This window comes from Aethalodelphis obliquidens, unplaced genomic scaffold (genome assembly GCF_003676395.1).
Source record: "Aethalodelphis obliquidens isolate GAN/ISIS:26980383/991018 unplaced genomic scaffold, ASM367639v1 scaffold85, whole genome shotgun sequence".
Taxonomy (NCBI): domain Eukaryota; kingdom Metazoa; phylum Chordata; class Mammalia; order Artiodactyla; family Delphinidae; genus Aethalodelphis; species Aethalodelphis obliquidens.
In genome coordinates, this window is record NW_020838029.1 from 6430814 (window position 1) to 6456972 (window position 26159).

General features: G+C 36.9%; 1 protein-coding gene across 1 annotated transcript in view; it reads right to left on the reverse strand.

The window, feature by feature from the left end:
• The window catches only part of TEX11 (testis expressed 11), a 345168-nt gene that overhangs the window by 118946 nt on the left and 200063 nt on the right, over window positions 1-26159 (reverse strand). The window contains exon 16 of the mRNA XM_027093589.1: window positions 24805-24942. Within this exon, the coding sequence (XP_026949390.1) occupies window positions 24805-24942 (138 nt within the window). The remainder of the gene's footprint in view (window positions 1-24804; window positions 24943-26159) is intronic.

Below are 26159 nucleotides of genomic sequence, written 5' to 3' on the forward strand. Positions count from 1 at the left end.
ATGCAGAAAACTGTAAGACACTGATAAAAGATATCAAAGATAATACAAACAGATGGAGAGATATACCACGTTCTTGGATTCGAAGAATCTACATTGTAAAAATGACTATACTACCCAAAGCAATCTACAGATTCAATGCAATCCCTATCAAACTACCAATGGCACTTTTCACAGAACTAGAACAAAAAATTTCACAATTTGTATGCAAACACAAAAGACCCCGAATAGACAAAGCAATCTTGAGAAAGAAAAACGGAGCTGGAGGAATCAAGACTCCGGACTTCAGATGATACTACAAAGCTACAGTAATCAAGACAGTACGGTATTGGCACAAAAACAGAAATATAGATCAGTGGAACAGGATAAAAGCCCAGAGATAAACCCATGCACATATGGTCACCTTATCTTTGATAAAGGAGGCAAGAATATACAATGGAGAAAAGACAGCCTCTTCAATAAGTGGTGCTGGGAAAACTGGACAGCTAAATGGAAAAGAATGAAATTAGAACACTTCCTAACACCATACACAAAAATAAACTCATAATGGATTAAAGATGTAAATGTAAGGCCAGACACTATAGAACTCTTAGAGGAAAACATAGGAAGAACACTCTGTGACGTAAATCACAGCAAGATCCTTTTTGACCCACCTCCTAGAGAAATGGAAATAAAAACAAAAACAAACAAATGGGACCTAATGAAACTTAAAAGCTTTTGCACAGCAAAGGAAACCATAAACAAGATGAAAAGACAACCCTTAGAATGGGAGAAAATATTTTCAAGTGAATCAATGGACAAAGGATTAATCTCCAAAATATTCAAGCAGTTCATGCAGTCCAATATCAAAACAACCACCAACCCAATCCAAAAATGGGCAGAAGACCTAAGTAGACATTTCTCCAAAGAAGATACACAGATTGCCAACAAACGCATGAAAGGATGCTCAGCATCACTAATCTTTAGAGAAATGCAAATCAAAAGTACAATGAGGTATCACCTCACACCGGTCAGAATGGCCATCATCAAAAAATCTACAAACAATAAATTCTGGAGAGGGTGTGGAGAAAAGGGAACCCTCTTGCACTGTTGGTGGGAAGGTAAATTGATACAGACACTATGGAGAACAGTATGGAGATTCCTTAAAAAACTAAAAATAGAACTACCATATGACCCAGCAGTCCCACTCCTGGGCATATACCCTGGCAAAACCATAATTCAAAAAGAGACATGTACCACAATTTTTGTTGCAGTACTATTTACAATAGCCAGGGCATGGAAGCAACCTAAGCATCCATCAAAATATGAATAGTAAGGAAGATGTGGCACATACATATAATGAAATATTACTCAGCCATAAAAAGAAACAAAATTGAGTTATCTGTAGTGAGGTGGATGGACGTAGAGTCTGTCATACAGAGTGAAGTAAGTCAGAAAGAGAAAAATAAATACCGTATGCTAACACATATATATGGAATCTAAAAAAAATGGTTCTGAAGAACCTAGAGGCAGGACAGAAAGACGCAGACGTAGAGAATGGACTTGAGGACACGTGGAGGGGAAAGGGTAAGCTGGGACGAAGTGAGAGAGTAGCATGGACATACATACACTACCAAATGTAAAACAGATAGCTAGTGGGAAGCAGCTGCATAGCACAGGGAGGTCAGCTCGGTGCTTTGTGACCACCTAGAGGGGTGGGACAGGGAGGGTGGGAGGGAGAAGCAAGAGGGAGGGGATATAGTAATATATGTATACGTAGCTGATTCACTTTGTTATACAGCAGAAACTAACAGCATTGTAAAGCAATTATACTCCAATAATGGTGTTAAAAAAAATGGTGTTCACTCACAGAAGAATGAAATTGGATCCCTGTCTTATACCACTCAGAAAAATTAACACAAAATGGATTAAAGGTTTAAATGTAAGAGCTGAAATTGTAAAACTCCTAGAAGAAAACATAGGGGAAAAGCTCCTTGACATTGATCTTAACAATGACTTTTTAATATACCATCAAAAGCAGAAGCAACAAAAGCAAAAATAAACAAGTAGTACCATATCAAACTAAAAAGCTTCTGCACAGCAAAAGAATCAATTAACAAAATGAAGAAGTAACCTATTGAATGGGAGAAAATATTTTCAAACTATAAATCTGATAAAGGGCTACTATCCAAAATACATAAGGAACTTGTATAACTCAATAGCAAAAACCCAAATAATCAGAATAATGAATGGGCAGAGGACCTAACAGACATTTTTCCGAAGAAGATATCCAAATGACCAACAAATACATGAAAAGATGCTCCACATCACTAATCATCAGGAAAATGAAAATCAAAACAACAATAAGGTATCATCTCACACCTGTCAGAATAGCTACTACCAAAAAGACAACAGATAACAAGTGTTAGGGAGGGTGTGGAGAAAAAAGAACTCTAGTACACTGCTGGTGGGAAGGTAAATTGGTGCAGCCACTATGAAAAACAGTATGGAGCTTCCTCAAAAAATTAAAAATAGAGCCACATATGATTCAGCAATTCCACGTCTGGGTATATATACAAAGGAAATGAAATCACTATCTTGAAGAGATATCTGCACCACCATGTTCATGGCAGCATTATTCACAATATTCAAGACATGGAAACAACAGATGAATGGATAAAGTGTGGTATATATACAATGAAATATTCTGCCATAAAGAAAGAATGAAATCCTGCCATTTGTGGCAACATGCATGGACCTTGAGGGCATTGTGTTCAGTGAAATAAGTCAGACAGGGAAAGACAAATACTGTATGATCTCATTTACATGTGGAATCAACAAAAAGCTGAACTCATAGAAAAAGAGAGTAGAGTGGTGGTTGCCACAGGCTGGGGGATGAAGGAAATGAACTGTTGGTCAAACGTATAAACTTCCAGTTATAAAATGAATAGGTCCTGGAGATCTAATATATAGCATGGTGACTGTAGTTAACAATACTGTATTATATATTTGAATGCTGCTAAGAGAGTAGGTCTTAAGTGTTTTTCACCACAATAAAAAGGTAATTATGTGAGGTGATGGATATATTATCTAACTTTATTGTGGTAATCATTTCACAGTATGTGTGTGTATCAAATTGAGTTGTACACCTTAAACTTATATAACATGATATGTTAATTATATTTCAATAAAGCTGGATAAAAAGAGATGCCCTTCAATAAGTGAATGGGCAAACAAACTGTAGTGATTCCTTACAATATTATTTGGTGATACAAGAAATGAGCTATGAAGCCATGAAGAGACATGGAGGAATCTTAAATGCTTATTGCTAGGGGAAAGAAACCAGTCTGCAAAGGCTACATCCTCTATGATTCCAACTATACGACATTCTGGAAAAATCAAAACTATGGCAAAAGTAAAACAACCTGTGGTTGCCAGGAGTTCAGTGGGAGGGAACAAGGGATGAATAGGGAAGCATAGGGGATTGAAACTATTCTCTAAGATACAGTAATGGTACACGGATGTCATTATACATTTGTTAGACCCATAGGACATACAATACAAAGAGCAAACCCTAATGTAATCTATGGACCTTAGTTCAAAATAAAATATCAGTATTGGCTCAATGTTTTAACAAATATACCACACTAATGCAGGATGTTAACATAGGAGAAACTGAGTATGTGCAGGGGTGGTGGTGGTGAGGAAGTATATGAGAACTCTACTTTCTACTCAGTTTTCCTATAAATCTAAAAGTAACGTCTATTAATTTTTTTAAATGTTTCTAAAGAAAGCAAGAAATGAGAAAGAAACAGGATGGAGGTGACAAGTATAAAGCACACAGATGTATATTTAACCTCAAATACATCAATTATCACATTAAATGTATAAGAAGTGCTCCAGTTAAAAAACAAAAATGGTGAAGACTGGATTAAAAATATTGAACTATATGCTATTTACAACTTGCATACCTAAAACATAAGGATACAGAAAAGTTAAAAGTAAAAGGATTAAGGAAGATATACCTGGAAAATACTAATCAAAGAAAGCTAGTGTGGATGTATTAATATCAGACAAAAATGACATTAAGGCAAAAAGCGATACTAGAAATAGGATTATTTCATACCAATAAAAACTGTAATTAATGAGAATATATTACAGTGCTAAATCTGTATGCATGAAAAGTACAGTCTTAGATATATAACACAAAAAAGACAAAATTAGATGGAGAAATGCAGAAATTCATAAGTTCAAGAGGACATTTTAACACTTCACCTCAGTAATTGATAGAGTAATCACACAAGATTTGGATATAGAAGATTCAGACGAAATGAACAATAAACTTTATCTTTCTATCTCCCCTATAACTGCAGAGAACACATTTCTATCAAGAATACACAGAATATTTTTTTAAAATGGAACATATTCATAGCAAATCTCAACCTATTTCAAAGGTCCAAAATCAATTACAATGCAATTAAAGTACAAAAGAATCACTAAGTAGCTACCAAGAAAATCCCCATGTTTTTCAAAATTTATATATACCATTTATCCATAATTCATGGGTTAAAGAAACTATAAGAACTGAAAAGTACTTTCAATAGTAAAGCAAAGATACTACATATCAAAACTTGTAAACTAGGTATGAGCAATATTCAGGGATGCTGTTAATGTTCTAATTATTCTCTAGGTAGTGGCTACATGAGTTTGTTCACTTTGTGATAATTCATTAGGCCATACACTTATAATTTGTGTGTTTTTCTCTCTATAGGTTATACATCAATAAAAATTTACTTAAAATATCATGGGCTATAGCTAAAGCAGCACTTAGATGAAAATGTATTAAATACATTAGGTAATAAATATATTTTGAGAAGAACATTGGCTAAGGATCCATCTTAAGAAGTTAGAAAAAGAATTGCAAGATAAATCCAAAGAAAGTATAAAGAAGAAAACAATAAAGATACCAGCAGAAATTGCTGAAATATAAAGCAAACGTACAATAGAAAGGATGTACAGGGCCAAAACTTTGTTCTTTCAAAATCCTAATAAAATGAACAAATCTCTGGTAAGACAACAAACAAAAAGAGAGAAGGTAGAAGTTACCAAGAAGATATCTGAACAACTTTATGCCAATAAAGTTGAGAATTTAGACAGCATAAATGCATTTCTAGAAAAATATAATTTACTAAAACTTAATGATTAAACAAGAACCATAAATACTTGAATACTCCTATAACTATTAATGTAATTAATTAAGTCTAAAATCTTCCCATAAAAAGTCAAATCCCAGATAGCATCCCATTTTAGGGAAGAAATAATTCAAGTCCTACAAACTTTTCTAGAGAATAGGAAAAAAAGGAACCCTCTGCAACTTTTTTAAAAAAATTATTATTTTTTTTGGCTCCACCATGTGGACTGCAGGGAGCTTAGTTCTCTGACCAGCGATTAACCCGGGCCCTCAGCAGTGAAAGTGTGGCATCCTAACCACTGGACTGTCAGGGAATTCCCTGCAAGTTATTTTGTGAGGCTAGCATAACCTTCAATATCAAAATGTAACACAGACAAAATGAGAAAGAAGTATTAAAGCTCAATTTCACTCACAAAGACTGATGCAAATATCCTCAACAAATACTGAAAAACAAAACCTAGTAAAATAGAAAAAGAATAACGTCATGACAGGGTTGGGTTTCTCCTGGGAATGCAAGGTTTATTTAACACTAGAAAATCCATTAATCCAGACATTAATGACATAAAGGAGAAAAAAATCTTATGACCGTCTTAAAACAAATCAGAAAATCTCTCTGCAAATGAGAGACAAGGAAGGATCCTCCACTAGAGACTTCAGAGAGCGCATGACTTTGGACATCTAACCCCGAGAAGAATAAATTTCTGTTGTTTTAAGCCAACCAGCTTGTGACCCTTTGCTATAGCAGCCCTGGGAAACCAATACCTATATTTATATTTAAATAACAAAAAAACAAGAAACACCCTAAAGCAAATATCATACTTAATGGCAATTTATGGCAACTTTCCATTTTAGATCAGGAACACCAGTTTTATTCCACATGATACTGGAAGCATTAGCCAACACAATAAGGCAAGAAATATACAAGGTATAAGGACTGAAAAGGAAGAAACATAACTGTCATTATTCACAGTTGATATAATTGGATATGTAGAAAACCCAAAAGAATTTATAAGTGAATTATTGTTAATTATTTAAAGAGTCTAGAAAGGTAACTGTATGGAAGGGGTCTGGAAATATGGTAGTGGTGGCAGTACAGTTTTTCAATTTCTCTGAATCCCCACATGATAAAAGACTGAGCAGGAATTCCCTGTGGTCCAGTGGTTAGGACTCTGTGCTTCTACTGGAGGGGGCACGGGTTCACTCCCTGGTTGGGGAACTAAGATCCCGCATGCTGCACAGTGCGGTGAAAACAAAAAAACAAGGAAAGAAAAAATACTGAGCATGTAGATGGCAGACCAAAACCTGATAAGACAACATTTACAACAAAACTGGATGACAAAGTATCCCCAAGAATTCCTAAATAAAAACGGGTGGTAACAAAACACCAACAACTACAAGACCTGCATTATATCAGCATCTGTACAGGAAGAAGAAGAAAAGGAGGTAACATGCAAGCATCTAATAGACTATAGAAAAGGAGAACTCCAAATAGCTCACAGAAATTCACTAAAAGTACGATGGGGAAATTTAAGAACAGCAGTTCAAATTGGGAGGGAATTTGCCTTCCCCATTTTTGAGTGAGTACAAGGGCTTCATATAAATAGACTAAAGAAGTTGAAGCAGTGCAGCCCCCATGAATCCTCAAACTTGACCGACCAGAGTTCTCTTCTAAGGCTCCACAGTGAGAAGAAACTGATAAGAGTACAATCAAAATTGAATAGGACAGAGACAATAGAGATGAAAGAAAGAAAAGGTATAGACCAGTGCTGCCCAACAGCACTTCTGTGATGATGGAAATATTCTACATCTGTGCTATTTAATGCAGTAACCACTAGCCACATGTGGCTATTTAGCATTTGAAATGTGACTAGTACAACTGAAGAACTAAATTTTTTGAATTTTAATTAATTTAAATTTAAACGTGCATAGCCGCATGTGGCTAGTGGCTATCATATTGAATAGTACAAGTCTACAACAAAAATGAAGTAGGCAGGGGGTGTAGAGCTGGGAAATCTCAAAAAGAAACCTGCCTTATTTTAAAGCACTATAAAAACAAAAATCAAAACAACCACCACACACAGAAAAAGGAGCTTTGTGAAGTTAGTAACACTTTCCAAAACCCCACCTCACTGTAAAATTTAAGAAAAACTAATTTCACATTAAAATGAGAAACAGTAAAGTTTCAAGATAAATACCCCAAAAGTTGTTTTTAAAAAAATAAAGAGCAGAAAAATACCTCCACAGAAAATGAAAGCGTGCAAGAAAAATGTGCCCACAAAACAGATCAAAACTGTAACTATTTCAAAATGAGCTAAAAGACATCAAGAAAAATGATACACGATATGAAAGAATAGCATAAAACAGAAAAACTCAGAAATGAGGTGCTAGAGCTCAGGAAAAAAGAACATAGAATTACCATATGATCCAACAAGTCTACTCCTAGGTATATACCCCCAAAAATTGAAAGTAGGGACTCAGATACTTGCACACCCTTATTCATAGCAACATTATTCACAATAGCCTAAAGGTGGAAGCAACCCAAGTGTCCATCAACAGATAAATGGATAAACAAAAAGTGGTATATAAATTCAACAGAATATTATTCAGTCTTAAAAAGGTAGGGAATTCTGACACATGCTATGACATGGATAAAAATTGAGGACATTATGCTATATGGAATAAGCCAGTCACAAATAGACAAACTGCATAATTCTATTTCTATGAGGTACTTAAAGCAGTCAAAGTCACAGAGACAGAACATAGAATTGTGTTGCCTGGGGCTGAGGAATGGGGGGAGTGGGGAGTTATTGTTTAATGGGCACAGAGTTTCAGTTTTGTGTGATGAAGAGTTCTAGAAATGGGCAGTGGTGGTGGTTGCACAATACTGTGTACAGTATGTACTTAATGCCAGTGAACTGTACACTTAAAAATGGTTAAGATGGTAAATTTTACCATAATCTTAAAAAATCAATTTTATTTCTAGATGCTAGCAATGAACAACTGGAAATTAAAATTAACAGAGTAATACCATTTGCAACTTCATCAAAACATGAATTCTTTGGGATAAAGTTAACAAAATATGTGCGAGATTTTTATGCTGAAAAGTATAAGCTATTGATGAGAGAAATTAAAGACGACCTAAATAGAGAGCTACGCTGTGTTAATGGGTTAGAACACAAAAGTATTATGATGTTAACTGTTCTCAAAATGACCTATAGATTCAATGTAATCCCAGTAAAAACCCCACCAGGCACTTTTGGAGTAATTAACAGGCTGCTTTTACAATTCGTGTAAAAATATAAAGGACTTAGAGCTAAGCCAAAAGATTCTGAAAAAGAACAAAGTCAGGAACTTACACAGCTTGATTTTAAGACTTACTATAAAACTACAATAATCAAAAAAGTGAGGTACTAGCATGACAGACACGTAGAAGCAACAGAACAGAGTACAGAAGCAGAGCCAAATACTTATGATCAATTACTGATTTTTGACCTAAGTACCAAGTAATTCAACTGGGTAAGAATAGTCTTTCAACACTGGGGCTAGAACAACATATCTATATGGGAAAAAATGAACCTTGATCTTTTTCTTTCTCTCTCTCTGTCACACACACACACTCAAAATGGATCCTAGGCCAAAACATAAAAGCTAAAAACTGTAAAATTTATAGAAGAAAGCATAGAAGAAAAAATTTGCAATCTCGGACAGGCAAAGATTTCTTAGGACACAATAAACATAAACCATAAAAGTACAATAAATTTGATTTTATTAAAAGAAATCCCACAACACACCTACTAAGATTCTTAAGGTAAGACAAAAGATACCATACATTGACAAAGATGTGGATGAACTGGAACTCTCATTCATTGCTGGCAGGAATGTAAAATGGCATAACTCCTTTGGAAAACAGCCGGATGGCTTCTTATAAACTTAGAAATATACTTACCATATGACGCAGCAACTCTACTTCTAGATATTTTCCCAAGAGAAATCAAAACAAATATCCATACAAAGACTTTTACCTTGAAAGTTCATAGTAGTTTAATTCATAATAGCCTCAAAGTGGGAACAATCAAAATGTCCATCAACAGATGAGTGACTCTCCAAAACATTATCTTGAGTGAAAGCAGCCAGATCCCCACTCCCAGAAAAACCCTACATACTGTATGATTCCATTTATATGAAAATCTAGAAAATATAATCTAATCGATAGTAATAGAAAGCATATCAGTCATTGCCTGGGGCTGGGAGTAGAGATGGGGATTGACTGGGAAGGAGCACAAGGAAATCTTTTAGGGTAATGAAAGTATTCTATATATAGATTGGTGAACTGTGTCCACTGGGATATATATATATGTCAAAATCATCTAGCAGTATATTTAAAATTAGTGTTTTAAATGTAAATTATACTTCAATAAATATGATTTTTAAAAGAAATTAATAATGATTTGTAAAGGTCTCTTTAGTTCTAAAATTCAATGATCTATGAACTTATAAACCTATAAAATCTTCTTTGACTATTATAGATTTTTATCATATTATCTGATATCTTAAGGCAATATGGTTGGAAAAGACCTCAAAGTTCTCTTAGTCAAAAATTCTTCTGATGCCTGAATCGTCTCTCTAACATTCACACCAAGTAGTCATTCAGTCTCTGCTTAAATACCTTGAGCCCATTTCAGTTTTTGGACAGGTCTAATTATTAGACAGAGTTTCCTTATAATTACCTGAAATCTCACTCCTTGTAGGTCTCACCTATGGAAACATGCATGGAATAAATCGAATTCTTTTCTCCCTGACAGCCATTCAAATATTAGGAGGGAGCTATCATGTTCTTCCTAAATTTTCCAAGTTTAACATCCATATTTCCTTTAACTATTCTTCAAATAAGATGGTTTTGGGTGTTCTCACCATCCTGAGTGCCTTCCCCCTGACACATTAGGGTTTGCCAACATCCTCCTTCAAGAGTGTTGCCCCCCAGTCCAACACAATACTTCAGGTATGCTGTAACCAGAGCAGAATACAGGGTGATGACCACTCTTCTATATATTATATTTCTATTGATGCTACTTAATTTCAATGAACGTTCTTAGCATTATTGGCTTATGTTGAGCTTACAGTCAACCAACAAACCAAAATGTTCCACGTATGCTGCTATTAAGCCACATTTCATCTATTCTGTTCTTATACAGTTGGTTTTAGGGATCCAAGTATAAGGTGTTTTGTTGTTCCCTGTTGGTCTTCATCTTTTTAAAATGGGCTCATCATTTCAGCCTGTTGAGGTGCCTTCAGATCTGACTTTGTCTTCTAACACATTACTTACTCAGTTTTAGGTCATATGTACATTCAATCAATATTCACAAAAGGTGAATATTGGTCATATGTACATTCAATCAATATTTACAAAAGGTCCTCATCTACATATTATTATTCTAAATTCATATGGTATATACCACACAATTTGATATTCAATTGCAAACTTCTTAATTTCTAACTATTTCATACGTGTAAATCTTGTTTTAACAAAAATATTTTAAGCTTATCTATAGAAAGGATCATGTCTTCTACTTGTTCTATAGTACGAGGCATAGATTAGGTATTCAATAAATATTTGTTGACTTAAAAGCTAAATTAGAGTGTTTTTACACTATGGCTGTACCAAGAATGAGTCACAACTGACCTTCATCTCATGGTTACGTAAGGGCTAACTTTCTTTTACATCCATACAGATACATTTGTGGGAAAGGCTATACCAGCCAAAGCATCACAAAATCACTTCAAAATCATCAATGAGTTATTATAGTACAAACAGAGGCCACAGTGCCATCTAGTGAACATTACTAGTTTACTTCTGCTGATCACAAGCTCATTTTCACTCCTGTAATGTAAAGGCATGATTTTTAGAACTTCATACAGCAAATAGAACCAATATAAAACCAGCACATGAGTCGCGGTTGTTTTCATTTTAAGTCATATAAATATTCTATTAAATAGTCTCATCTTAGGGCTGTTGTAGATCTTATGACCATACTGTGCTTTGAGATTATGCTTTAGTTTTATCAATCTATAGTAATACCAACGACATTCATGTACCTGAACTGCAGTTGCAAGCTGAGGATGGAATTTCTGTACTGAGTTAAAGAGTACCCCATTATGTATTACTATTAACTTACAGACTATCACCAAAACAATCCATTATCTCTCTCTTAACAAAAATTAAACTTTATTATGATTTGCAGCAAATCCCATTATATCAAGTAGTGATAAATTGCTCCTATACTTGTAACCCAAGTTCATTTCCTCCATACTAAGTCTGTCCATGCAAACCTATGACTTTCACAAATGAAACACTTTAAATTCTTCAAAAATAATATAATAAAATTAGGTTATTGGGCTTAAGGTGCTATAAATTCCCCAAAGGCAGAGTTGATGTCTATGAAACTATGTAGTCTAATATTGCCTCATAAAATGTACTGGAGATACTCAAGAGGTGGGATACTCTGAGGTGGGATACTCAACAGATAATGGCAATTAAAATTTACATTTATACAAATCAGAAAATAAAGAAATTAGCTAAATTTAGCACTGTTATCTCAAAATGATGTCACCAAATGCATGAACTGATGAATCTGTAACATAATCTACTAAGAGTTCAGAGGAATATATTCTCCAAATTCTTTAACCCACCCAAATTAACTTCTCACCTATGATTCAATATTTCATGTTGAAAAGAAAGGAACTGAGCTAGTGAAAGGAATAACGGGGTGATTTTTTAAATAACATAATCTCATTCAGTTCTGGGAATCAAAGGCACTCACAGATCTTGATCACTTTTAATTTCCAATTATCCACAGTAGCAAGGATAGAAATAGCATGAACAAATGGAATTCCTGTATTAGGGAACCTGATTCACAGGTATTTATGGAATCTCCATGACTATTTTTTTAATGTAATAAGTGCTTACTATGCATTAGGCTCTATGCTAGACATCAGACAAAATAAAGATAAGACATGGTCCCATCTTCAAGGAGAAAGAGATTTAATAGGGAGCTAAGACAGGTATAAAAACAACTAGAATACAAGGAAGAACATAAGTACCAAGGTATAAATAGAAGTGTTACAAACTCTTAGAGGAAGACCAAGACTCAGTAATTTCCTTAGACTGTCATTAGGATCTAAGCTTTCAAAAAGGAATTTCAAAAGGTAGGGATGCACGGAAGAGGTAATTTGCAATAGAGAAGAATGGATGAGGTTACAGAGGTAGAAAAGCATAGATCATGGTTAGGAAGCAGCAGGTACTCCAGGTGGGAACAAACATAGTACATGTGTAGAGGAAATAAAAGAGGATTATTTTATTTAAAGATTATGGAGGGGGGTACCTTCAAGATGGCAGAGGCGTAAGATGTGGAGATCACCCTCCTCCTCACAAATGCATCAAAAATACATCGACATGTGGAACAGCTCCCACAGAACACCTATTGAATGCTGGTAGAAGACCTCAGACTTCTCAAAAGGCAAGAAAATCCCCACATACCTGGGTACGGCAAAAGAAAAAAGAAATGACAAAGACAAAAGAATAGGGACAGGACCTGCACCTCTGGGAGGGAGCTGTGAAAGAGGAAAAGTTTCCACACACTAGGAAGCCCCTTCGCTGGCGGAGATGGGGGATGGGCAGGGGGGGGGAAGCTTCAGAGCCACAGAGGAGAACACAGCAACAAGGGTGCAGAGGGCAAAGCAGAGAGATTCCTGCACAGAGCATCAGTGCCGACCAGCACTCATCAGCCTGACAGGCTTGTATGCTCACCCACCAGGGCTGGGTGGGGCGGGTGGGGGCTGGGAGCTAAGGCTCAGGCTTTGGAGGTCAGACCCCAGGGAGAGGACTGCGGATGGCTGCGTGAACACAGCCTGAAGGGGGCTAGTGCGCCACAGCTAGCCGGGAGGGAATCTGGGAAAAACTCCAGTCCTGACTAAGGAACAAGAGACCATTGTTTCGGGGAGCATGAGGAGAAGGGATTCCTTCCTGGTCCGCCCACAGAAGGAAGAGCACCACCTAAATGAGCTCCAGAGACAGGAGCGAGCTGCAGCTATCAGCTCAGACACCAGACATGGGCATGAAACGCTAACACTGCTGCTGCAGCCACCAAGAAGCCTGTGTGCAAGCACAGGTCACTATCCACACCGCCCCCCAAGAGCCTGTGCAACCCACCACTGCCAGTGTCCCATGATCCAGGGACAACGTCCCCGGGAGAACACACGGCAGGCTTCAGGCTGTTGTAACGACACACTGGCCTCTGCTGCCACAGGCTCGCCCTGCATTCCAATTATAACTACTGTACCCTTCCCTCCCCCACCATAAGTGAGCCAGAGCCCCTTAATCCGCTGCTTTAACCCCGTCCTGTCTGGGCGGGAAGAGAAGCCTGAGGACAACTTACATGCAGAGGTGGGGCCAAAACCAAAGCTAAACTCAAGGAACTGTGTGAACAAAGAAGAAAAAGGGAAATTTCTCCATGCAGCATCAGGAACAGCAGATTAAATCCCCACAATCAACTTGAGGTACCTTGCATCTGTGGAACACCTGAAGAGACAACGAATCAACCCAAAACTGAGGCAGTAGACTTTGGGAGCAACTGTAGACTTGGGGTTTGCTGTCTGCAGCTGACGTGTTTCTGATTTTTACATTTATGTTAGTATAGTTTTTAGCATTTCTCCTCATTGACAGATTTGTTTATTGGTTTGGCTGCTCCTTTTTTAAAAAAAATTTATTTTAATAATTTTATTTTATTTTAAATTATTTTTTCTTTCTTTTTTTCCCTCACTTTTCTTCTGAGCTGTGTGGCTGACAGGGTGTTGGTACTCTGGCCTGGTGTCAGGCCTGAGCCTCTGAGGTGGGAGAACCGAGTTCAGGACACTGGACAACCAGAGACCTACCGGGCCCACATAATATCAATTGGTGAGAGCTCTCCCAGAGATCTCCGTCTCAATGCTAAGGCCCAGCTCCACCCAGCATCGAGGAAGCTCCAGTGCTGGATGCCCCATGCCAAACAACTAGCAAGACAGGAACACAACCCTACCCATTAGCAGACAGGCTGTTTAAAATCATACTAAGTTCACAGACAGCCCAAAACATACCACCGGATGCAGCCCTACCCACTGGAAAGACAAGAGCTAGCTCCACCCAGCAGAACACAGGCACGAGTCCCCTCAGCAGGAAGCCTAGAGAAGCCACTGAACAAACCTTACCCACTAGAGGCAGACACCAAAAACAACAGGAACTACGAACCTTCAGCCTCCGAAAAGGAGACCCCAAACACAGTAAGTTAAACAAAATAAGATGACAGAGAAACACACAGCAGATGAAGAAGCAATGTAAAAACCCACCAGACCAAACAAATGAAGAGGAAATAGGCAGTCTACCTGAAGAAGAATTCAGAGCAATGATAGTAAAGTTGATCCAAGATCTTGGATATAGAATGGAGAAAATAAAAAATATGTTTAACAAGAACCTAAAAGACCAAACAAACAGTGATGAACAACACAATAAATGAAATTTAAAATTCTCTAGAAGGAAGCAATACCAGAATAACTGAGGCAGAAGAACAGATAAGTGACCTGGAAGACAAAATAGTGGAAATACCTACCACAGAGCAGAACAAAGAAAAAAGAATGAAAAGAATTGAGGACAGTCTTAGAGACTTCTGGGACAACATTAAACGTACGAACATTTGAATAATACAGGTCCCAGAAGAAGAAGAGCAAAAGAAAGGAACTGAGAAAATATTTGAAAAGATTACAGTTGAAAACTTCCCTAACATGAGAAAGGAAATAGTCAACCAAGTTCTGGAAGTGCAGAAATCCCATACATGACAAATCCAAGGAGAAATACGCCAAGACACATATTAACCAAACTATCAAAAATTAAATACAAGGTAAAAATATTAAAAGCAGCAAGGGAAAAGCAACAAATAATATACAAAGGAATCCCCATAAGGTTAAAAGCTGATTTTTCAGCAGAAACTCTGCAAGCCAGAAGGGAGTGGCAGGACATATTTAAAGTGATGAGAGGAAAAAACCTACAACCAAGATTACTCTACCCAGCAAGGATCTCATTCAGCTTTGACAGAGAAATTGAAACACTTACAGACAAAGCAAAAGTTAAGAGAATTCAGCACCACCAAACGACCTTTACAACAAATCTCAAAGGAACTTCTCTAGGCAGGAAACACAAGAGAAGGAAAAGGCCTACAAAAACAAACCCAAAACACTAAAGAAAATGGTAACAGGAACATACATATCAATAATTACCTTAAATGTAAATGGATCAAATACTCCAACCAAAACACACAGACTGGCTGAATGGATAAAAAACAAGGCCTGTATATATGCTGTCTACAAGAGACCTACTTCAGACCTAGGGACACATGCAGACTGAAAGTGAGGGGATGGAAAAAGATATTCAATGCAAATGGAAATCAAAAGAAAGCTGGAGTAGCAATTCTCATATCAGACAAAATAGACTTTAAAATAAAGAATATTACAACAGACAAAGAAGGACACTACATAATGATCAAGGGATCAATCCAAGAAGAAGATATAACAATTGTAAATATTTATGCATCCAACATAGGAGCACCTCGATACATAAGGCAAATGCTAGAAGCCAAAAAAGGGGAAATCGACAGTAACACAATAATCGTAGGGGACATTAACACCCCACTTTCACCAATGAATAGATCATCCAAAATGAAAAAAAACTAAGGAAACAAAAACTTTAAATGACACATTAAACAAAATGGACTTAATTGATATTTATAGGACATTCCATCAAAAACAACAGAACACACTTTCTTCTCAACTGCTCATGGAACATTCTCCAGGATAGATCACATCTTGGGTCACAAATCAAGCCTTGGTAAATTTTTAAAAACTGAAATTGTATCAAGCATCTTTTCTGACCACAAAGCAATGAAACTAGATATCAATTACAGTAAAAAAAAATCTGTAAAAAATACAAACACATGGAGGCTAAACATTACACTACTAAATAACCAAGAGATAACTGAAGAAATCAAAGAGGAAATCAAACAATACCTAGAAACAAACAACAATGAAAACACAACAACCCAAAACCTACGGGATGCAGCCAAAGCAGTTCTAAGAGGGAAGTTTATAGCAACATAATCCTACCTCAAGAAACAAGAAACATCTCAAGTAAACAACCTAACCTTACACCTAAAGCAATTACAGAAAGAAAAAAAAAAAACCCAAAGTAGGCAGAAGGAAAGAAATCATAAAGATCCGAACAGAAAGAAATGAAAAAGAAATGAAGGACACTATAGCAAAGATCAATAAAACTAAAAGCTGGTTCTTTGAGAATTTAAACAAAATTGATAAATCATTAGGCAGACTCATGAAGAAAAAAAGGGAGAAGACTCAAATCAATAGAATGACAAATGAAAAGGGAGAAGTAACAACTGATACTGCAGAACTACAAAGGATCATGAGAGATTACTACAAGCAACAATATGCCAATAAAATGGACAACCTTAAAGAAATGGACAAATTCTTAGAAATGCACAAACTGCCGAGACTGAACCAGGAAGAAATAGAAAATATGAACAGACCAATCACAAGCACTGAAATTGAAACTGTGATTAAAAATCTTCCAGCAAACAAAAGCCCAGGACCAGATGGCTTCACAGGTGAATTCTATCAAACATTTATAGAAGAGCTAACACCTATCCTTCTCAAACTCTACAAAATATAGCAGAGGGAGGAGCACTCCCAAATTCATTCTACGAGGCCACCGTCACCCTGATATCAAAACCAGACAAAGATGTCACAAAAAAAGAAATCCTCAGACCAATATCACTGATGAACATACATGAAAATATCCTCAACAAAATACTAGGAAACAGAATCCAACAGCACATTAAAAGGATCATACACCATGATCAAGTGGAGTTTATCCGAGGAATGCAAAGATTCTTCAGTAAATAGAAATCAATCAATGTGATACACCATATTAACAAACTGAAGGACAAATCCATATGTTAATCTCAATAGATGCAGAAAAAGCTTTTGACAAAATTCAACACCCATTTATGATAAAAAACTCTCCAGAAAGTAGGCATAGAGGGAACCTACCTCAACATAATAAAGGCAGTATATGACAAACCCACAGCCAACATCGTCCTCAATGGTGTAAAATTGAAACCACTTCCTCTAAAATCAGGGACAAGACAAGGATGCCCACTCTCACCACTATTATTCAACATAGCTTTGGAAGTTTTAGCCACAGCAATCAGAGAAGAAAAAGAAATTAAAGGAACCTAAATCAGAAAAGAAGAAGTAAAGCTGTCACTGTTTGCAGATGACATGATACTATACATAGAGAATTCTAAAGATGCGACCAGAAAACTACTAGAGCTAATCAATGAGTTTGGTAAAGTAGCAGGATACAAAATTAATGCACAGAAATCTCTTGCATTTCTATACTCTAAGGATGAAAAACCTGCAAGAGTAAATAAGGAAACACTCCCATTTGCCACTGCAACGAAAAGAATAAAATACCTAGGAACAAACCTACCTAAGGAGACAAAAGACCTGTATGCAGAAAATTATAAGACTGATGAAAGAAATCAAAGATGATACAAACAGATGTAGAGATTATACCATGCTTCAAGATTGGAAGAATCAACATTGTGAAAATGACTCTACTACCCAAAGCAATCTACAGATTCAATGGAATCCCTATCAAACTACCACAGGCATTTTTCACAGAACTAGAAGAAAAAATTTCACAATTTGTTGGAAACACAAAAGACCCCAATTAGCCAGAGCAATCCTGAGAAACAAAAACGGAGCTGGAGGAATCAGACTCCCAGACATCAGACTATACTACAAAGCTACAGTAATCAAGACAGTACAGTACTGGCAAATAACCAGAAATATAGATCAATGAAACAGGATAGAAAGCCCAGGATAGAAAGCCCAGAGCCCACGCACATATGGTCACCTTATCTTTGATACAGGTAGCAAGAATATACAATGGAGAATAGACAGCGTCTTCAGTAAGTGGTGCTTGGAAAACTGGACAGCCAGTTGTAAATAATGAAATTTGAACACTTCCTAACACCATACAAAAAATAAACACAATATGGATAAAGACCTAAATGTAAGGCCAGACACTATAAAACTCTTGGAGTAAAACAAAGGAAGAACACTCTTTGACATAAATCAAAGCAAGATCCTTTTTGACTCACCTCCTAGAGAAATGGAAATAAAAATAAAAATAAACAACTGTGACCTAATGAAACTTAAAACTTTTTGCACAGCAAAGGAAACCATAAATAAGATGAAAAGACAACCCTCAGAATGGGAGAAAATATTTGCAAATGAGGCAACTGACAAAGGATTAATTTCCAAAATATACAAGCAGCTCATGTACCTCAATATCAAAACAACAAACAACCCAATCCAAAAACGGACAGAAGACCTAAATAGACATTTCTCCAAAGAAGATATACAGATTGTCAACAAACACATGAAAGGATGCTGAACATCACTAATCATTAGAGAAATGCAAATCAAAACTACAATGAGGTATCACCTCACACTGGTCAAAATGGCCACCATCAAAAAATCTACAAATAATAAATCCTGGAGAGGGTGTGGAGAAAAGGGAACACTCTTGCACTGCTGGTGGGAATGTGAATTGGTACAGCCACTATGGAGAACAGTATGGAGGTTCCTTAAAAAACTACAAATAGAACTACCATATGACCCAGCAATCCCACTACTGGGCATATACCCTGAGAAAACCATAATTCAAAAAGAGTCATATACCAAAATGTTCATTGCAGCTCTATTCACAATAGCCCAGAGATGGAAACAACCTAAGTGTCCATCATCGGATGAATGGATAAAGAAGATGTGGCACATATATACAATGGAATATTACTCAGCCCTAAAAAGCAACGAAATTGAGCTATTTGTAATGAGGTGGATGGACCTGGAGTCTGTCATACAGAGTGAAGTAAGTCAGAAAGAGAGAGACAGGTACCATATGCTAACACATATATATGGAATTTAAGAAAAAAAATGTCATGAAGAACCTAGGGGTAAGACAGGAATAAAGACACAGACCTACTAGAGAATGGACTTGAGGATATGGGGAGGGGGAGGGGGAAGGGGAAGCTGTGACGAAGCGAGAGAGTGGCATGGACATATATACACTACCAAGTGTAAGACAGATAGCTAGTGGGAGGCAGCCGCATAGCACAGGGAGATCAGCTCAGTGCTTTGTGACCGCCTGGAGGGGTGGGATAGGGAATTTGGGTGGGAGACGCGAGAGGGAGGGCATATGGGGATATATGCATACATATAGCTGATTCACTTTGTTATACCGCAGAAACTAACACAACCTTGTAAAGCAATTATACTAGAACAGATTTTTTTTTAATTTTAAAAATAAAGATTATGGAGGACCTTAAGTCTAAGAAATTTGGTCTTTATTTACAGGGTGCCACTGAAAATTCTTGAGCAAGATACAATAATCAGTTAGATTATTCCAGTAGTCTTAGAGGTAATGAGGGCTTGGACTAGGGTAGTGAGGTAAAGATGGAAGGGGAGACAGCTGGCAAAAATATTGCAGAGGTAGAATTGACCAGATGTGGCACACGACTGAATACAGGGGGAGAAGAAGGAATCCATGAATCTAAGATTTCAGTCTTAGATAGCTGTATATACCCAAAGACAGTAGAAAAGTGGATGTGGGCTATGAGAAACATCAGGGCTATAGATATAGATTTGCATATGGAGAGCTGAACCTAAGAAAACAGTTGATGAATTTCTGTGGGGATAGTGTACAACAGAAACAAAAGAAGGGAGCAGAGAATAAACTCAACAAATGTTTACTGAAAACTTACCATGTACCAAGCATGTTCATGAGTGTTGAGGATAAAATGGAGAATGAGATAAACAGTACCTGCCCTCATCCAACATTTATTTGGGAAAAGAGACTACCAATAACATAAATAAAAAAGGAACGGTCAGAGCAATAGGATTAAGAGAGTATGTCATAAAAAGAAAACAAATTAACAATTACCAAAGAGGAAGGGAGGTGGGGGAGGGATAAATTAGGAGTCTGAGATTAGCAGATACAAACTACTATACATAGAACAGATAAAACAACAAGGTCCTACTGTACAACACAGGAACTATATTCAATATCTTGTAATAAACCATAATGGGAAAGAATATGATAAAGATATATACAGATATATCTGAATCACTTTGCTGTACAGCAGAAACTAACAACACAACACTGTAAATCATCTACACTTCAATAAAAAAAAAGCGAGTATGTCATTAGAAGCCAAAGAGAAAGTTTCTGGAAGGAAAAAGTAGTATTATATTCTCTCGTGCTAGAGAGACCAGAGGACAAAATGGACTGAGGGAAAAAATCATTAGACTTTATCATTAAAAGGTCACTAGCGGGGCTTCCCTGGTGGTACAGTGGTCAAGAATCCGCCTGCCAATGCAGGGGACACGGGTTCGAGCCCTAGTCCAGGAAGATCCCACATGCCGTGGAGCAACTAAGCCCGAGCGCCACAACTACTGACCCTGCACTCTAGAGCCCGTTAGCCACAACTACTGAAGCACACATGCCTAGCGCCCATGCTCCGCAACAAGAGAAGCCACCGCAATGAGAAGCCCGCGCACTGCAATGAAGAGTAGCCCCTGCTCGCCGAAACTAGAGAAAGCCGGTGCCCAGCAACAAAGACCCAATGCAGCCAAAAATAAATACATTTATTAAAAAAAAGGTCACTAGTGATATTCAAAAGAGCAGTTTATAGAATCAGATGCAAAAATCATCAAAAGGGAAGTAGGTGGTGAGGCCAAAAACCTTAGAGTCATTCTTGTCTCTTTTTTTCTCTCTTATCCTACATCTGGTTTGTCAGAGAATTCTGTCAGCTTTATTTTCATATTCTATACAGAATCTGACCACTTCTCACCATCCATACTTCCTTCATCCTGGTCCATGCCACCATCATCTCTTGCCTAGATTATTTCAGTGTCCTCCTAACTGGTCTCCCTGCTTCCACCCTTGCATCCAGCTCAGTCTATTCAACACGGTGGCCAAGTGATTTTATTAAAATGCAAGTCAGATCTTGACACTCTTGTGCCCCCAAACCCTCCCACTGGCTCCCCATCTCACTTAGACTTAATGACACAAATCTTTACAATGAACTACAATGTCTTTCTTACATGATCTGTTTCCCCACTACTTCCTTGATCACATTTCCTGTTTTCCCTAATATTCCCTCTGCTCCAGCCACACTAGTCTCTTTGCTGTTCCTCAAACACCACATATATGCTCCTACCCCACACACCAGAGCCTTTGCATTTGCTGCTCCCTCTGTCTGGAATGCTCTTTTTAAAGGTATCCTCATAGCCATATCCCTCATTTCCTCAGGTCTCTACTAAAAAACTACCTTCTCACTAAGGCCCCCTCTGGCCACCTTGCCTAGAATTCCAACCCTTCACTCCTCCTCTAAAACATTTAATACTACCCTTTCCTACTTAGTTTTCTCTTTAGCACTTATCACTATCTAATATAACAGGGTCAGAAAACTGTGGCCTTTGGGCTCCATCCAGCCTACCATCTATGAATAGCTAAGTTTTACTTTTTTAAAAGGCTAAAAAAATCAAAAAAGAATACTTTACGACACAAAAAATTATATGAAATTCAAATTTCAGTGTTCCCAAATATAAAGTTTTGTTGGAACAAAGCCATGCCAATTTGTTTACATATGGTCTACGCCTACTTTCATGGTACAACAGCAGAGTTGAGTAGCTGCAAGAGAGACTGTATGGCCTAGAAAACCTAAAATATTTACTGTGTGGTTCTGCATAGAAAATTTACTGACCTCTCTAATATACCATAATATTTATCTTTTTATTGTCTGTGTCTCCTAGTAGAATATAAACTCTGTGGGGGTAGGGGGTTTTGTCTATTTGCCTAGGACAGTATTTAACATATAGTAGTAGACAGTTAATAAATATTTTTTGAATGAATGAATACTAAAAAAATATAGGCAGTAATTTTAGGTTATAAAGTTTGGTGATGAAAGGAAGGACAAACTATAATTTGGGGAGGATGACATGGTTGAAGAAAGGTTTTTGAATAAAGAAGACCTAAAAATAATTGTAGTGACAGGGGAAAGAAACAGTAGAGAGAGAAAGATAAAAGAGTTAGGGTTGAGATTTGTAGGGAAGGTCCCCTGAGAAAGTAACTTCTTTCTCAGAGATAAGGGAGAAGAAAGAATGGATAAAGAGAGAAGGTGATGAAGTTCATGTCAGTGGCTACAAGCCCAGGAAATTAGAAGATAAGGTTTTCTGCTAAAAGGAAGGATAAGGCATAGGGGCTTAGGGATAAAAAAAATGTTTTGGAATCACCAAGGATTGGTGAGGAGTATGACAGAAAGTCAACAAGAGTCAGTTTTACTTAGTGCCTATATGAAAACTATGAAATTTTAGCAGATGCAATAAATATGCTTTCACAAAATTTCTGAACAGTACTCAAGAAGATCAAGGGAAGGAGTGAAAAAAGCAGACAATAAAAATTAACAAGACTAGGTGGCAATAGCAAAATAGTAAAATATGATGAACTGCGTAACTGTTTCACCTTTCTTCATCTGTCTTAGTGCACAGTAGAGTATTCCTTACATATGGAGGTATCAAATCAATTTCTGCTAAGTTTAAGACAGGAAGGATGAAATGGAGAAATATACTAACAGTAATCAACAAGGCAATCTGGCCTTAAATGACATAATCACAAACTGAGTATACATATTAGGACCTGCCTGGTTTCCTGCTCTCTTCTTCTTCCCCTCCTTACTACTACTATCATTTGAACTCCCAATTATAGGTTCAGTCCTACACTAGGCTCTAGGACCAAACTTGACATTAGTTAGAGGAAATTTAAGAAGCAGTGCTTCAAGTCTTAGAAGACTGTATCATCTATTCACTTTGTATTCTTTTTCCGGTAATTGCATCCCAGTCTGGCTCACTATGCCTGAGCTCCACTCTTAAAAAGAGCCTCATGTTCCTTTCACTTTAGGTTTGGAGCTCGACCTTGCTCTTTCTAGTCTATCTACACATACCCCCAGTGATGCAAAGATTTGAGTCCTGCATCTGAGTCCAAATCTCTATGATTGAAGACCTGTTCCCTGCTGATATGCTTATGTGATGCCAACTACCTATGTGTCTAACTTATGGAATCTTTCCAACACTTAAATTTCCCCCATTGCCATAATCTGATCTGCCCATTAGGATACCCTGATGCCAGCTAATTGGCTGAGTCAAAGGCAACTTGTTCATCTCTGTAACTTCAGAGACTATCACAGTATCTCATACTATGTTCTTTCTATCTTGACTAGGTGATTAGATATCCTTCCTTGGCCTGCAGATGTATCCATCCCCCCAGTTGGCATGTCTAGCTCCAGGTCCAGGTCCATCCCAATCTGCCAGGTTAATATAAATCATAGAGTTACAAAAGCCTTGTGATTACCTTCTTTACAGGTCTTTAAGTAAGCAGTAGGAAACTACCTTTCTGAAATAGGTAACAGTATTCTGAGCAGAAATATAATGAATTAAGTAACAAAATCTATGTGACATCTTCTTTTCAGGTCTTTAAGTAAACAGTAGTCAACCATCTTTCTGAAACACTTAAATGCTAGCCTGTGTAGAAATACGATGAATTAAGTAACCTTTCAACTTCTCTTTCAGGACCGTGAATTTATAACAAACAAACTAAATGGTAAATATTCTTTTGAAAGAAAATCTGAAGTATTTATTAAGGTAAACAACCCTTCAAAGTAAACAAATCTTCAAAGAAAATGTCTAAAATTACAACCCTTAATCACATATTTCCCCCTAAATTTGTTATTAAAACTTAAAAAGCAACAAAAACCTTCATATTTTACCTGGATCCATACTTGTACTTCTTGTTTTTTCTCTTACCACAAGACAATACGCCCCACCCCATTATGTGCATACTATATGATAACCAAAGGAAGAAATGTCCCAAATGCTTTGGGGGAGTATGAACGGCTCTATCCTCAAGCAAGTTTTATCCCTTTTACCTTCTAGAATTTTGTTCTGATAAGAAATCAAATGCTGAACATTTTTTTAGATTGGTTGGAAAGGCAAAAGATAACCCAGAAAGTAAAAGAACGAATTTCATCCCAGTGTTTGCTCTCACTGAATGCTTGACCCAAAAAAATGTGTAACTTAAAATTTATTCTGCTTCAAAGGACAATACTGCAGATGGTTAGCAGCAGATAACTTTGTTCATGAATTGCAATGATATATTACCTTTCAGAACAGCGTGTTAAAAATAAACAGTAAGTAATGGAATTAAGAGTCTCCAAATTTTCTCTCCTTTTGGGAAGTTCCATTCATTAATGTTTATAGTGTGCAAGTCAGGAAAATATCAATTTGACTTTGTTCTGTATGAAGTAACTCTCAGACATCCTAACCTAATAGCCAAGAAGTCACACCACTACAACCATCTCTCTGCCATTGCACATAACAACATTTGCTGCCTTTGAAAAACAAATAAATCAAAAGACCTTATCAAATTGTCCCAAATGCAGGTAACAAGCAGCCATGTTCCTCTGTAGCCTGGCAAAGTCCAGGAACGTTTGATCACATGCATAAAATCTCAGAGAACAGCAGTACCAGTGTAGGGCATCAGCATAATCTTCTACCTAAAGTTTAAAAAGAAATAACAAAATCACACAGATATTTCTATATTTGACCCTAATTGTTCCAAGTCACCTTTAGAAACAAAAAAATGGCACTGTTTACATTTTTAGACAACCAAAACACAACATCCTCTTTAGTTGAATGCTGAATGCATTTTACTATCAGCCTTGATCAATATAAAGTTATAGATAAAGTGGTAATCGATATTCTCTCTTCTTCCCTCACATTAGAGGTTTCACGGAAACCAACAAAATTAAAAGGCAACCTATGAAATCAGAGAAAATATTTGCAGTATTTTGGGGGGGTAATATCCAAAATATATAAGAAAATACTACAACTCAGTAGCAAAAAATAAAAACAAGAACAAAAACAAAACCCGATTAAAAATGGGCAAAGGATCTGGACAGACTTTCCCAAAGAAGACATACAAATGGCCAACAGGTACATGATAAGGTGCTCAACATCACTTATCATCAGGAAAATGCAAATCAAAACCACAATGAGATATCACTTCACATCTGCTACAATGGCTAACATCAGAAAGACAAGAGATAACAAATGGTGGTGAGGATGTACAGAAAAGGGAAACCTTGTACACTGTTGGTGGGAATGTAAACTGGTATAGCCACTATGGAAAACAGTTGGAGGTTTCCTAAGAAATTAAAAATAGAACTACCATACAATCCAGTAATCCCACTTCTGTGTGGGATACCCAAAGAAAATGAAATCATTATCTCAAAGAGATAATTGTACTGCCATGTCCACTGCAGCAAGCCAAGGTATGGAAACAACCTAAGTTGTTGTTTACTGATGAATGTGGGTAAAGAAAGTACAGTACATGTATACAATGGAATATTAGCCTTAAAAAAGAATGAAATCCTGCCATTTGTGACAACATGGATGAATTTGGAGGACATTATGCTAAATGATATAAGCCAGAAAGAGAAAGACAAACATTGCATGGTATCACTTATATGTAGAATCTGAAGTAAAGAAAAAAAAGTCAAACTCATAGAAACACAGAGTAGAATGGTGTTTTCCAGGGGTTTGAGGGTGGGGGAAATGGAGAATGGTTGGTAAAAGGGTACAAACTTTCAGTTATAAGATGAAAACGGTCCGAGGATCTAATACATACATTAGATATATGGTGACTATAGTTGGTAATACTGGATTGTATAACTGAATTTTGCTAAGAGAGCAGAACTTAAATGTTCTCACC